At 44.0% G+C, this 15966-nt stretch overlaps 1 protein-coding gene across 2 annotated transcripts in view; it reads left to right on the top strand.

Annotated features, from left to right (window-relative positions):
* Positions 1–15966, top strand: part of exoc3l1 (exocyst complex component 3 like 1) — a 51101-nt gene that overhangs the window by 13730 nt on the left and 21405 nt on the right. For both annotated transcript variants that reach the window (XM_033036051.1, XM_033036049.1), the window contains exons 2-4: positions 2324–2484; positions 5876–6095; positions 9929–10601. In XM_033036051.1, the coding sequence (XP_032891942.1) occupies positions 2324–2484; positions 5876–6095; positions 9929–10601 (1054 nt within the window). The remainder of the gene's footprint in view (positions 1–2323; positions 2485–5875; positions 6096–9928; positions 10602–15966) is intronic.

The following is a 15966-nucleotide window of genomic DNA, read 5'->3' as shown; positions in this document are numbered from 1 at the left end:
ACACAACAATAAATACAATGCATGCAAAACAGCAGAATGGTGCAAGACTGCAGTGTAAAAACTGAGGAGTGCAAATGTATATTAAAGTAGGATGACGGAATAACCAATGAGATAGAATTGAGAGTAAGAGTACGTGGCTGCACCTCTGGGAATGGAGTGTGAACGTGGAGATTGGTTCAGGAGTCATTCCTAATATGGGCAAATAGGATTAGTGCAGATGGACTAAAAGGTCCGTATTGAAATGATGGGCCGAAGGGCCTATTTCTGCACTGTACAACTCTGAATCAATAGCGCAAACAGTGGTACACCTCCTCTCAATGCAGCTCCAAATGGGCAATATGCTTTAGTTTGTTGGCCTAATGTTTACATCACATTTTCTCTGTAGTGGTTCTGGTTGTAACTCATAACTGACTTGTAAATCAAATTCAAATCTTTCTGCAAACTACAGGATTTCTGTCATTTAAAATAAGGTGTTTGAAAGTAGAAGGCAAAAGATCACATTCAATGTCTGGGTAATAAATACTTTGTTTTGTTTACGTTCCCAATGTCCATGGAACAATATGGAAATGGTGCAACTGAGTTTATTACTGCTAACCTAATGTGGGTCCAAGGCACAGCGGTATTATTTATTGCTTCCAGTTACGATGCGGGGAACAGGAATGGGCCTGCAAAGGCAGTAAAGAGACCGACAATCGGTTTCCGCAGATCTGTGTACTTTGCTCATGGATTACTCTCTGATGTACCTCATCCCCAACTTCCCATTGTCCATTGAGCAAATACTCCAACTCTGTAGACCAAGAATCTGCAGATGTCTGAACCTGGAGCAAATAACAAATTGCTGGAGGACCTCAATGGGTCAGACAGCATCTGGAGGCAAATAAATGGTTCACATTTCAGGCCGAGACCCTGCGTCAAGTCTGTTTGACCCATTAAGTTCCTCCAGGAGTCTGTGATTTGCAGCCGTTTGTGCAATGGTTTTTTGCCAACAAACTTAAATGTCATCTTATCATCCAGATCAATATTTTCTCTTCTGGTCAATGTGATTATAGTTCATGAATTACTTTTTTTTTAATGTTCCAGTTTATTCCCATAGCCTGACAGTTTGCAAAGGCTGCATTAGTGCCATTGTGAGTTAAGTGACTCCTCAGTAACAAGAGTGGCTGCTCACTCATCTCATCCAGGGCAATCCATTCTTACACCCACAGCTAGTTCAATGCCAGCACAGGATCTAACACTCATTGGATTCTCATAAAAGTCAAACTCAACATCCATGAGCAAGTTATTGACGGGGCCACATGGGTCGATCGTTCCTTGATCATTATTGTGTACAGATCCTGGTCTTCCCCACCTAAACGACACAGTGGGAGTGCCTACAACACACCACCAATAAATAATCGAGTGGAGACACAGGGGACTACAGATGTTGGAATCTTGTGCAAATCAGCAGGACTAGATGGGCTCAATGGCCGCCTTGAACATTGTATTTGTTATAGAAACAATGCATATAATACTCTCGATTTTGTCTGGAATGAATAGAAAGGGGAAAACATCAAAATAAAAGCAATTAATGGAATTCAAACGATCTCATTTGTAAGAAGAGTTATGCAATTGTTCTATGGTTATTTTACATTGTTATAATTTGAATGTGCAGCACGCTGGGTTCTTTGTACAACTTGATACTGGGTGAGTTGTGCTGTACAGCTTGGTTTATCATGACCTTGGAGAGTGAACATGTACTTGTTCAGCTACAGAAGGAAATGACGGCTTGCATTTACCTTCACTCCCTGCTATTGGGAAAAGCTTTCATCCGTCCGGGTCCAACAAAGTCACGGGCAGGCGCAATGCAAAGCTCACGAGTGGCCCGAGCAATTCCTGAGCTGTGCGTGGCCTCCTAGCCTGGCCAGTGGTTGTTGCCTGGTCTGCTACTTGTTCACTGGTCTGAGATATTGCAATGGTAGAGCAAGAAGGTGGGCACACACCACTGGGGTCACATCAGAATGCCTTAGATCACACAGGAGTTTACTCTCAACAATAGCCATTACTGTTGTATCCACTACCTACATGGATCTGTGGTGGGTACAACTTTTGGACCTTGGCTTTGGAGTTGGTGGCAGCATTCGAGGGAAACCAAGCAACTTCCAGCAGGGGCAGAGGAGAAGCCAATCGCTTGGAAAGTCCCAAACAATCTCTGAAATAAAACAACTAGTGGGGCAATGGTGCCATTCAGAATAATCCTTCTGGTCTTTCTAAAGTAAAAAGGAGACTTTCGATACATAGAAGAGAAGGATTTTTTTTACCCTTCTGTCCACTCTGTTTCCTCCAGACAGCGCATGGCCTGAGCTGGAGAAAGCTGAAAAGCTGGCCCGAGGAGCTGCCTTAAAATGGGCCTCGGGGATCTTCTACCGCCCAGACCAGTTAGAGAGACTGGGCCAGTATCGCAAGAGGGAAACGCAAAGAACGTCCTCCGTTCAATCCAGGCTGAAGGTAAGTGTGAAAAGGATAGTGCTTCATCCCATCCAAAGTGCCCAGCAAACAGTGGCTGAGCTTGCACCATGCCGTCCTTGTCCTGCCCCTAGCATGGAGTATCTATGCCTCCTCTAAAATCCTGAAATCTATCCGTAGCTGTTCCAAAGCAAGCAATGACTGAGAATCCACGGTCCACTATGACTGCGAAATCCAAAGATTCAGCAACCTCCTGCGTGAAGACATCTCTCCTCATTTCAATCCTCAATGGTCCAACACTTATTTTGAAACCACCAGTTCCAGATTCCTCAGCCAGGGGAAACCTCTTCCCTGTATCTACACTGTCAGATTCTCAAAGAGTTTTGTATGTTCCAGCAATATCACCTCTCATATTTCTAAACCATTTAAAAACATATCAGAAAGAAACTTTATTTGTATAAATACAGGCAATAAATAAAAAACGGAATTAATCCATGGTTTTCTATATGTTCTCTACGTTTGTGGTGTAATTTGGTCCAAATATTTGTCTTTAATTGTAACCATGTCAATGGATATTTTTAAGGCGGAGATTGACAGATTTGTGATTAGTTCGGGTGACAGGGGTTATGGGGCGAAGGCAGGAGAATGGGACAGGAGAATAGATCAGCCATGATTAAACAGTGGAGAAGATTTGATGGGCCAAATGGCCTGATTCTGCTCCTGGAACATATGAAATTATAAATCCCAGAAACTTGTCTGCATTCTACTTTATGGGAAGCACGCCCTTATTTAGGCAACGTGCATGATATTCCAGGTGTGGGCTCAACTGCACCTCATATAATTGCAGGACTATATCTTAGCTCTTATTGCTCAATTAGCACTGGTCACTTTCAGCAGGTGCCCGGAATTCCTGAATTTACTCCTGCTCATCATGAGCTAACGGGTCAGATGTCATGGCTGGTCCTTGGAAAATGCAGAAACAGATGAAAGGCGGACACCACCACAGTGGAACAGAGGACAGGACCTCCCACCCAGATATTTTTCAATGGGCTATTGCATTTTCAGCCCACTGACCCTACTGATGCACAATACAAAGGTCAGCTTGAGGAATGCGGGGTTGGTGATCCTTTGGCCCTGCTGCCCAACAATCACACAACACTATCTTAGTCAGGAACATGAGCTTTTCAATCTCACCCTGTCAAAATCACAGCATTAATGTTTCAGTTACCCACTACCTTTAGTTTGGAACATTCAAGCACTTAGTTTCACAATGCTACTATATAACTCTGATTCCCAAGCAGAGATATACTCGCCCTGTCCTGTAACATTAAGCAGCATTGTTGCCAACCATTTCTATTGTTGCAAGTCACATCTCCATGACGTCACCGGACCTTGTGCCTTTAGTAAGTGTTTCGCAGGGTGTAAGGAAGTTTCACTAGAAATATGGCAGGGCCTAGGGCTTTGATTACCTAGAAGCCAGAATTATTCTTATATCAGAAAGATTAAAGGAAGATTTAGGGTGGCACAGGGGTAGAGTTGCTACCTTACAGCACCGAAGACCCCGGTTTGATCCTGACTATGGGTACAGTCTGTACGGAGTTTGTATATTCTCCTTGTGACCGCGTGGGTTTTCTCCAGGTGCTCCAATTTTCTCCCACACTCCAAAGACATTCAGGTTTGTAGGTTCATTGGCTTCGGTTAAAATTGCAAATTGTCCCTACTGTGTAGGATAGTGCTGGTGTATGGGGTGGTCAGTGGCCTGAGCAGACTCGGTCAGCGAAAGGGCCTTTTTCTGCGCTGATCCCTAAAGTTAAAAATAAAGTCTAAAGATATAATATTCCAAATTATATGTAGAAGGGAACTGCAAATGCTGGTGTATTACTGAAGATAGACACAAAGTGCCGGAGTAACTCAGCGGGTCAGGCAGTAGCTCTGGAGAAAAAGGATGGGTGACATTTCGGTTCAGGACTCTTCTTCAGATTAATTCCAAATTACAATGGGTTCTGATCGGATGGAAAGGGGGAAAGTATTTCCACTGGCAGGAGCCTGGCCCTTGCAGATCACAGATGAGTTAACTGGAAAAAGTATCAGCACAGGGGAGAGACAAGAGAATTCATTTTTACACAGTGTGTATTACAGAAGGTCAAATGACAACTGCAGAAAGGGAGTTAGGTTAGCCCTTGCAAGCGTAAAGACTGCAGGGTGATGGGGAAAGAGAGGAACTAGTTGGTTGCAGCTGGTTTGTGTCAACCAGGAAAAGTGTGTAAACCCTGGAGAAGGTGCAAAGGGGCTTTATGAGGATATTGCCAATTTCCACTGCATGAAAACTGAGCTTTTGACCCACTACAACTATATCTCAGGCAGCCATTCAATACTAATCCTGTGCTGAACCCCATTTAACTCACCTCACATTCCCGTCAACTCCCCCCAGATTCTACAGGTGGCGTTGCTTCAGGAAAGTAGCCAATATCATCAAGGAGCCATACCCACTCTGGCCGCGTTCTCTTCTCCCCACAACCACTAAAAAGGTGTAAACGCCTGAAAACTGTCGCCTCCAGGTTCAAGAACAGCTTTTCCCTATTGACCATCAGGTCCAGAACCATCCTGCAGAAATGTAACCACAAGCCTACCTCAGTACCAAACTACAATAGATTTTGCTCCATTAAGGTTGCACAGCACACTTTGGCTTGCACTATCATGGTCTGGTTTACCAAGAATAACGGAAAAATTGTTGTATATTTATTTGTTGTGTCGAATCAAGAGCAGGTTTGGAGGATTTGTTTAGCAAGGAACACAGGCAATGGAGATGAGATAAGATTTAGCTATATAATCCTAAACATATTGCATATATACTTTAAACTGCTGACATCCTGATATACAGTATATGAACAGAAAGGAAAGGGTAATTTCTAAAGGGTTCAGATGGAACTTTGTTAGGCCGTAGAACTAGAACAGTTGCACAGGGTTGTTGGATAATTGGAGTACCTAACTCTTGGAAGGATGGAGGAGACAGAATGCATCATCATATTTAATTTGCACTTGGGTCTGCTCTTGAAGGGCCTTGACTAGCAGGATGCAGACCCGGGAAGTGGGATCAATCAAAAATGTTGGCAAGTACGCACACAGCCTGTTGAATGTCCATTTAACAGAAATTTATAAAGCGTTTTTTATTTAAAAGCTCATTCAAGGAGATAGCATAGGTGATGGGCTGAAATGTCTTTTCTACAGGGTAGCGTTCTGATAACAGTGAGGATCCAGCAGTGAGAAGACTTCAGAATGCCCCGTTATTCCCAATGGCCGGCTACATTTTGGGGAGGATTCCAAGCTCCAGTTGGGAATGATGAGAGGGGACTCCCCACTCTCAGCCTGCATGCAGCATGAGAGCACGAGGCTACTGTCCATCTGAGGGAGTTGTTGCTCTTCTCTTCTGCAGTCAGCTGTTCAGTCCTACCTGGAAGGGGTGGGGACAGGCCTCGGGCAACTGAGAACCTCCCTGGACGACATCCGAGCCGTGGGCCGCGCAATGGTGGAGGTCCAAGAGGAGTGCCAGAACAAGGTCAATGGCTTTGAAAGCTTGGGGCAGCTGAGCAGCCTGGTGTCCGATCATGTCCAGCTGTCCACTGCAGTGCACCACCTGCATCAAGTCTTCTCAGGTAAGGAGGCCCAAAGTGTTGTCTATTCGCCCTTTTCCCACTGTCTAATTAATTCTCCATCATTTAAGGGTGTTCCACATGGTCAGTTCTCTCGCAACTCCGGTCCAGGGTTAGTTACCACCTACACCAGTTCATCTCACAGTCCCAATCCATATGTAATGAAGGATGTTAGATATGGAGAGAGATTGTACAGGCTGTGTTTGTTTTCCCTGGAACGAAGGAGATTAAGTGGGTGACCTGATAGGAGTATATAAGATTATGGTTGATAGTCAAAATCCTGTTCCCAAGGTAGGGGCATCAAAAACAAGAAAGCATAGGGTTAAGGTGAGATGAAGGAGTTTTAAAGGATTGGCTCTAATCATCTTGACAGAAATTATATCCAGTCAATAAAAGTTACAAATAAATTATGTCAATTATCCCTGGGAACATTGCCAACCTTAATATTGATTCTGATGGATACGTGTTTACACAGAGAGTCGTTCATATCTGGAACACACTGCCAGAGGAGATTGTGGAATCAGATAGTTAAGATATTTCAAAGGCATTTACACAGGCACTTACTGTAAATAGCAGGATGCAACCTAATGCGGGCAAACAGGATTCATATAGGTGGGTTAAAGCTGGTCAGCATAGATGTGATGGACTGAAGAGCCTGTTTCTGTGCTCTAAGATTCTGGTGCTGACTAAAACACAGGCAGAGTTCTCCATTGATCAGTGAAATAGTGATGTGCAACAGGTACATATGTGCATACCTCATCCAGGAGACAGTGTAAATAATGGAGAACTCGGTCAGTGTGGTAGGAGAACACCAGCTTGGATTACTTACTTAAATCTTCGGAGTGGAGCATGAGCTCAAAACATCCTCTCGCAACAACCAGTGACCTGTCTGAGCTGGCCCTCCAATTTCCTCAGTACAGCAATCAAGCCTGAGTCCACGTCTTGCTCCGGCCTAGAATTATAGATGGCATAGGACAGGCTGGTATCAGAAAAGCACGGCTAAATTGAAAGTGTATAAAGGACATTGAAGACAAGTGCAGGACTTGAAGGATGGTTACCAGCTGTAAGTTGGATGCTTGTCCTGGATTAGAGCATAAATACAGAAGTTACGATGAAGGAAACAAGTCCAATCAGCATCCATATGAATCAAAGTACAAGAGGAGATCATTGTCGCCATGATCTCCTTGGTGAATACAGAAGCTAAATACTCACTTAGTATCTCGCCTACATCCTCTGACACCAAATGTAAATTCCCTCCCTTTATACATCAGTGGTCCTACCTTCTCATTGGTCACGCTCTTATTTTTAATGTACAAATAGCCTTGGAATCTTCGTTAATCCAATTCACCAATGACATTTCATGGCACCTTTTTACCCTTCTAATGCCCACTTTAGTTCTTCCTTGCTTGCTTTATCTTTCTCAAGATCCCCGTCTGATTTCATCTTTCTAAACCTTCCATATGCTTCCTTTGTCCTTTTGACCAAATTTAGAACCTCTTTTAGGTAACCTCCCTTACCTTGCCATCTTATCCGTCCTCCTTATTGGAACATGCCAGTCCTGAACTCTGATCAGCTGGCCATTAAGCAACTCCCACGTGTCAAATGTGGACTTACCCAACAACAACTGCTCCCAATTTATTATCCCAACTATTTCCTGTTTTTACACAGAGCGGTGGATACCTAGAATGTGCTGTAAAGGCTGTTGGTGGAGGCAGATATGATAATGACATTTAAGAGGCTTTGGAATAAGCACATTGATATGGTGGGATATGGATCACGTGCAGGCAGAGATTTGTTTGACTTGTCAACATGTTTGGCACGGACATTGTGGCTGAAGGGCCTGTTCCTGCGCTGTACTGTTCTGTGTTCCATGCACCCTGCTGTGGCATGCCTTATGCCACAGACCTGACTGCTGCTGTTGCTCTCTCCTCCGTGGTCATTCCCACAACCGTATTCAGAAGTGCATACCTGATTTCAAGGGGAATGGCCACAGAGGATTCCTGCACTAACTGCCTACCCCCTTTTCTGGTGGTCATCCATCTGCTTTCTGCCTGCAATTTGGGTGTGACCATCTCACTGTAACTCCTATCCTTGGCACCCTCATTGTCCCGGATAACCCTGAGATGTCCATGCAGGGCTCCAGTTCCCGCACACGGCCGGCCAGGATTGTTATTGACGGCTCACAGTGGCTGTTATTCCTGGTAGGATTGCTGTGTGACAGATGGATATAGGACTGTTTCAGCCAAAAATGGAAACAATGTCAAGGTTGGCAATATTCCAAGGATTAATTGACTCCTTATTTATTTGAAATTTTTATCGACAGGATGTAATTGCAGTCAAGATAATTGGAGGCATTTCAAATTTGCTTTTTTGGCGGGGGTTGGGGTTAGATGAGGCTCATTCTGAATAAAGCCACAGTGAGGGCAACAATGTCATCAGGTCTCCTCTTCACAACGTACTGTTGCTGTAGAATGATGCAGTGATCCCAGTGTTAGTTTACTCCACGTCTCTCCTGTCTGGTTCATGGCCTATTACTGTGGAAGACAATGCTTCCTTTGCTCTTCCTGTTTTAAGTAGGAAACATATATTTCCCTGTAGTGGCTTATCTTGGGCACAGACATATCATTGGGAGAGAGCAGCCAAAATAATTGATTAAATGGGATGAATTATTTTTCTGCTTAAACAAAGACATCAGCATTACATTTAAGAGGCATTTAGACAGACACTTAAACAGGCAAGGTACAGGATACAGTTCTAATGCAAGCAAATGGGATTAGTAAAAATGTCGACATGGTCATGATGGGCTGAAGGACCTGTTTCTGAGCTGTATGACTCCATGACTCTATTACTGGTTCTATGTACAGTTAACATGGAGTCAACTCCTAGAGTCGTATTTCTATATTTACTTCTTGTCACTTCCAGCTAACTGATGATTTATAATGTCTGTCTTTTGGGTGCTCTAGTTTTCTCCCACACCCCAAAGACATACTATTTGGTGGGTTCACTGGTTGCTGTAAACAAACCTTGGTGTAGTTGGGAGAACCAGGGTGGAATAAATGGGCATGAGAGAGGTTTTGGGTTGCATATGCTTTGGCCAATGTACACAGCGCTCTGCACTTGTTGCTGCCTTGTCCACATCCTTCAGATAGCCATGAACAACACCCCAGGTCCTGGTGTATATCCACATTTCTCACTATCTATCTGCTTTATGACTATCTATCTTTCCTTCATTCTTCCAGTCAGTTTAATTTTGGGGGAAACGTAGAAACAAGAAACTGCAGATGCTGGTTTACATAAACAGATACCAAGTGGTCAGGCAGCATCCTTGGAGAACATGCATAAATCAGAACAATGGGAAAAACTTCTGTTGTTTTTTGCACGGACTTGACCATCTTTCATCCTCCAGACAGACAGGGTCCAAATGCGGCTACTTTGCTCACTTGGGCTCCATGTTATAGTACTGGTGTATCGGTCTAGAGAATGCAAATTCAGTCGTCTAACATAGGGGAGAGTGGGGCGAATTGGACATCTGTTTCAAAGGTACTCTACAGGCACTGAGGCTTAAAATGTATTTTTTTAAATTACTGATTACATTCTTCACCCCTCAAAAGGAGGGAGAGTTTGCTGGCATTTTGGTTGACAGCAGTGGGCATTGCATGTCTTAAAATTAGGGGGAGGGTGGTTAAAAAAAAAAAGGAGAAGGTTGCAAAAAGATGGCAACAAGGGATGGGGAATGAGTGAACCAAGCTTGCAGCACAAATGTAAGTTCGATTACATTAGGCGATTTGGCTGAAATTCAAATGAGGTTACAAACAGAGTGAACTGTTTGCTTGCAGTCCCTGAGGTTGTGGCAGAGACATGGCAGCTGATAGAGGAAAGGAGACTACTGGAAGCACACACCAAGCTGATGGAGTTGGAGTGCTGGCGTGACGACATTCTCTACCAGCTGCACCGTGCCGGGAAGCAGAGCACAGAAGGAGAACAGGTCGTCATGTCGTACTTCAGTGGTGTCGGGCAGCTCAACGAAGACCTAGTCAAGGAGCTGTGGGACGTGGTGAGCTGTGGACTGACCCTGGTAAAGCAGGACCCCGCACTATTTGTCTCGGCGATCCGCGTGATCGAGCGGGAGGAGAAGATCGATCAAGTGACCTTGGACAGTCAAAGCCAACACAAGTTTCTCCCACCTGGACGGCCCAAGAAGCTGAAGCATATGTTTTTTAAGGTTATCGAGCAATCAACTGCGGCACAGTTCAGAGCAAGGCACACTGACACAAAGGGTCCAGGACTGGCCAACCATTTAGCAGCCTTGCAGAACAATGTGCTCAATGATTTGAAAGTCGTCAAACACTTAATGGTGCAATGTTGCCCTCCGCACTACGATATCCTCCAGACCTACGCGGTACTTCACCACACCTGCCTCTCGGGACATCTGCAGGATATCATATCCTGGGACCTGGAGAAGGGTGAGATCTACACTGTGCTGAACTGGATACGTCACGTCTACCACAGGTAGGTGGCAGGGCAAACGTTCATCTTGACCTGGTTGCCTTTGGGAATCCAATGCCTTGAGAAATTGAATGGTATGGTTAGAATGGTAAATTAATTTGTTTGTATTCTTAAAGGTAGAGAAGGTCAGGGATTTGAGATCAAAGCAATGGGTATTTTGGCAATAGATAAAGTCACAAAGAGATACAGAAGGGAATCTGGTCCTTTGTCCCACCAATTCCATGCTGGCTATCAACCACCCATTAGCACTAATCCTAGATAGACACAAAATGCCAGAGTAACTCAGCGGGAAAGGCGGCATCTCTAGAGAGAAGGAATGGGTGACGTTTTTGGTCTTCTTTAGACTGAACCAAAATGTCACCCATTCCTTTTCTCCAGAGATGCTGCCTGTCCCGCTGAGTTACTCCAGCATTTTGTGTCTATCTTTGGTGTAAACCAGCTTCTGCGATTCCTTCCCCTATATTGATCCCTATATCGTTCTCCCGACATTCCCTTTAACTCCCCTCAGATTCTACCTACCTTCCGACACCCTAGTGGCGATTTACAATGGCCAATTAAAAACTACCAGCTCTCTGTCTTTGGGGTGTGATAGGAAATTCCCAAAGGAAAACCATGGATTCACAGGAAGAATATGTGAACTATGCAGACAGTGCCCCAGGTCAGGATTGTGACCAGGTCGCTGAGAACTCTTGAGTTAATAAAATTAATTGAGGTTGGCTGTTTGAGATGTAGTAAAGATTTTGAAAAGAGTGTCCGTTGATAATTTTGGCTCAGGATTGCATGTTAAAAGGGCCTTGAGTTTAGAGCATCACTTGTTTCTACAATGATAATGTTGAGCATTAGAAACCCTGTGCTGGACAGCCTAGGAACTGATAAGTTTGACCATGAGAGTAAATCACCGCAAAAGGTAAAAATGGATTGTAATACCTTCTATAGGTGTATAAAAAGGAGAAGATAAGCAAGGGCAAATGTAGATCTCTTACAGAGAGACGGAAGAATTGATAATCAGACATCAAGAGATGGGAGAGGATTCAAACAACTAAGTTATAACTCCTACAATTGAAGAAGTTGCCAACCCAGGTATTCCAGAAAACGAAGCAAACATAAGAAATAAATATTTGTAAACAAAATGAACTCAGGGAGAATTTGTTGAGGCTAAAAGCTGCAAAATCCCAGGGAGTTAGGATTTACGTCACAGATTTATTGAAAGAAGTGGCTTTAGTGATAGTGGATATTTGTTATTGACTGTCTTGATCGAGGGGAGTTAATGTTATATTTTCAAGTCTGCTGCTGATACAAAATTAGGTGGGAGTATTAAAGATGCCATAAAGAAATCTCAAGGGGATATCGACAAGCTGAACAAGTGGATGAGGACGTGGCAGATGCAATGAAATGTGGAATAATGTGGGTTCCCACTTTGGTGCACATAACAGAAAAGCAAAATATTATTAGTTGACGAGAGACTGATGTTCAGAGAGATAGGATTGTGTTAGTAGACAAGTTCAATCAGGTGTAACTAACAATTAGGAAGCCAAATGGAATAGGGGCTTTTATTACAAGAGGGTTTGAGTACAGGTGTAAAGATATCTTACTGGAGTTATGTAGGAACATGGTGAGTGAGACCACATGATGTATTGTCCATTTCCTTTGTCAATCCATCAGGAAAATTTGCTCCTTAGTCTGCTTACAATCCACCAGATCTCCTCCAACTTTCAAAACAGATACCTTTTTCTATGGTCTGTCACAGGATGAATTGCCAGGCAGACAAAGAAAAAGATTCAAGAATGTCCTCAAAGCTTTCTTGAAGAAATGCAACAGCCCTCCATTAACTCCTGGCAATCTCTGGCCTACAGGTGCTCAGAGAGCTAACGGAGCACTCAGGATTGTGTCCTTACATCAAAGGTGCGGAGAGGCCCATGTTAAATGGTAGAAGGAGTTCACAAACTGCCCAGCTATCCATTACCCCTCAACCACCTCCTGCCCCATCTGTGGGTCCCACAATGGTTTCAGTAGTCACTTCAGAATCAACAGAAACCATAGTGGAAGCAAGTCACATGCGGGCAGGGGAAATTAACTGGGCATTATGTTTGGCACGGACATTGTGGTCCAAAAGGCCTGCTCCTGTCCTGCAGTGTTCCATATTCATCCACGATCCTGACTAAATCTTCAAATGAAGAAGAGATCTCCTCCACTTTCACAGTCTCCACAATTGTTAAATCCCACAACTTTCTCATCCCCTGACTCTATGAATAAGCCGCGATTAAGCAATCCCATCTAACTAATTTTGAAGAAAGATCATTGATGAAGCAGCTGAAGATTGGTGAACCTTGTCCTCTGACAGCAAGAGACATTTTCTGAGATGAGTCCTGTGTCCTGAGAGTTCCGCTGTTGTCCTGTGACCCAGTGGTGTACAGCACAATAGGGTGATTTGTCATGAGGTGTCTGAGGTTATTTGCAAAAATGGGTCAAGCCTATATGCAATTTGGGTCTGGTGGTACGTTTGGAAAGCAGATTCTATCTAATGAACAAGAAATCGATAAACCTGTGGAGGCTGGAGATGTGAAATGACAACATAAATCCTGATAACGTACAGCACGTCGGGCAGAATCTGTGGAAAGAGAAACAGTGAAAAGTTTATGTCTGAAGCTCTGTTAGAATGAGTCTATTTAATTAACTAACTTAAAATTTTAAGACAGTGAGGTTTGAATTCATCGCTCCTGATCATCAGTCCTGGGCACAAAGTTATTGGCGAGCAACAAGACCCGCTATGCTGCAACATTAACTGCATTGTGGTAACCTATCACAGTGATGTCAGTGAGGGGAGGGGATGTACTAGTGCTGGGTACAAACGCACAGGGGTTATAGTTAATGGATCATTACTCCAGAGAATGCAAGTTCAAATCCCACCATGCCACTTTGAGGAAGGAGAGATTTGTTTTTTCGGGTAGCTGGGGAGTCAAATGTCTAATGATTGATGAGGAATGCGCTGTTTTTTTTGGCCAGCCAGGTTCACTGGCAGTCACCAACAAAGGCTGTTCCAGCTGCTTAACGCTTAGACAACAGCAATAAAACAAAACGGATTTATTTGTCAAAACCCATTCAGTCTCCAGGATGCCGAATGTTGTGTTATCTTTTCTCAAATATTATTCTTGCAAAGACTCCCTACTCATGCTTTAATCTTTCTGCTTGGTTTTATTGTTTGAGAACCTCTCAAAACATTGATTTAAAATGGCTTCACTTGCATGAGCTAGTCTTGCTCCCATTCTTGAACTGACTTCGTGGCATGATAAGACTTCTTGCTCGTGGCTATTGTGACGCAAAAAAAACCTATTGTAAGCCACGATATAATGTCAATCAGCAGTATTTATTTTACTTGTTCACTTCTATGAGCTGCATTGGCAAAGCCAGCATTTATTGCCCATCCCTAATTGCCCTTGAGAAGATGGCGGTGAGCTGCCTTCATGAACCATTATGGCGGCCACGGTGGCACAGCGATGGAGTTGTTGCATCACAGCGCTTGCAGCGCCGGAGACCCGGCTTCGATCCCAACTACGGGTGCTGTCTATACGGAGTTTGTAAGTTCTCCCCGTGACCGCATTGGGTTTTCTCCGAGATCTTCGGTTTCCTCCCACACTCGAAAGACATACAGGTTTGGAGGTTAATTAGCTTGGAGTATGTGTAAATTGTTCCCAGTGTGTTAATGTGTGGGGATCGCTGGTCGGAGCGGACTCAGTGGGCCAAAGGGACTGTTTCCATGCTATATCTCTCAACTAAACTAAACTAAAACTAAGCTAAACTAAACTAAACGACTGTGATCCTGGTGAAGGCATTGCAACAATGGAGAGGAGGAATGTTCAGTGTAATTAATGGAATGCCAATCGAGCAGGCTGCTTTACACTGGATGGCGTTGTGCATCATGAAAAACGTTGAAGTTGCGCTCATCCAGGCGATGGGAGAGTCCATCGTGCTCCTGGCTTGTGCCTTGTAGATGGTTAAACCCCTTTGGAATGTCAGAAGATGAGTCAGTCACTGCAGGATGCCCAGCGACTGACCTGCTCCTTAACTGTTGGTGTTTATTTGGCTGCTCCAGTTGAGTTTCTGGTCGATGGTGATACTCAGGATGTTGATGTTCAGGCATTCAGCAAAGTTAATGGTATTGAAAGTCTATGAATGGAGGCCATTAAAATCTCTCTTTTGGAGATGGCAATTGGTTGGCACTCTTTTGATGTATACTGTATATTACTTGGCTGAATTAGTTTGAAGTAAGGTCCAGGTGTGAAGCCTCACCTGTCCATTGCCCTCCACAGGTGCTGCCTGGCCTGCTGAGTTTCTCCAGTATTTAAATTTTTGCTGAAGATTCTAACATCTGCACTCTCTGGTCTCTCCTTAGCCTTGACCAAGAACCTTAGACTCCAGGTTATAACTAGCTGTTATTACCAGCTCCGGTCTCCTCCCAAAAATGCATACCTCCAGATTCAGGGGCAGTTTCTTCCCAGCTGTTATCAAGCAACTGAATAATTCTAACTATAACTAAAGAGCGGTCCTGACTCACCATCTAACTCATCGGAGACACTTGGACTACCTTTAATCAGACTTTATTGGACTTTATCTTGCACTAAACGTTATTCCCTTTATCCTGTACCTCTACACTGTGGACGGCTTGATTGTAATCATGCATAGTCTTTCCTCTAACTAGAAAGCATGCAACAATAAAGCTTTTTAATGTACCTTGGTATACGTGACAATAAAGTAAACATTCCAAACATGTGTGCCTTTGTAGGTTAATTGGCCTCTGTAAATTGCTCCTAGTGTGTAGAGAGTGGACGAGAGAGTGGGATAACTTGTGTGAATAGGTGATCAATGGTCTGAGTGGACATGGTGGGCCGAATGCCTGTATCCATGGTCCTTGTAAGAGCAGAGGAAAATAGGTGCAGGAATATGCCCCACTGTTCAATATGTACATGGCCAATCTGTCCCAAGCATCTCCTTGCCTAGTTCCTCTTTAAATACCCGCCAATGATCTGACCTCCACAACCCTCCAGGGTGGAGAATTCTAGTGTTTCATCACTGGCTGTGAGCAGGAGTTCCAAGACTCCTCATTTATAAATGACCACCTCCCCTCTAACCATGTCCTCTCATTCAGAAATCTCCCACAATTGGAGGTTTAGCTTAGAGATACAACATGGATACAGACCCTTCTGCCCACCAGGACCATCTTGACCTTCAATCACCAGTTCTATGTTATCCCAGTTTCTCATCCATTCCCTACACACTAGAGTCAATTTGCAGAGACCATTTAACCTACACGACTGCACGCTCTCGGATGTGAGAGGGCACCTGGAGGGAAACCGATGCAGTCACAGTGCTA

Source organism: Amblyraja radiata, chromosome 17, assembly GCF_010909765.2.
Source record: "Amblyraja radiata isolate CabotCenter1 chromosome 17, sAmbRad1.1.pri, whole genome shotgun sequence".
NCBI lineage: Eukaryota > Metazoa > Chordata > Chondrichthyes > Rajiformes > Rajidae > Amblyraja > Amblyraja radiata.
The sequence above is the reverse complement of the archived record's forward strand: the minus strand, read 5'-3'. Positions and strand labels throughout refer to the sequence as shown.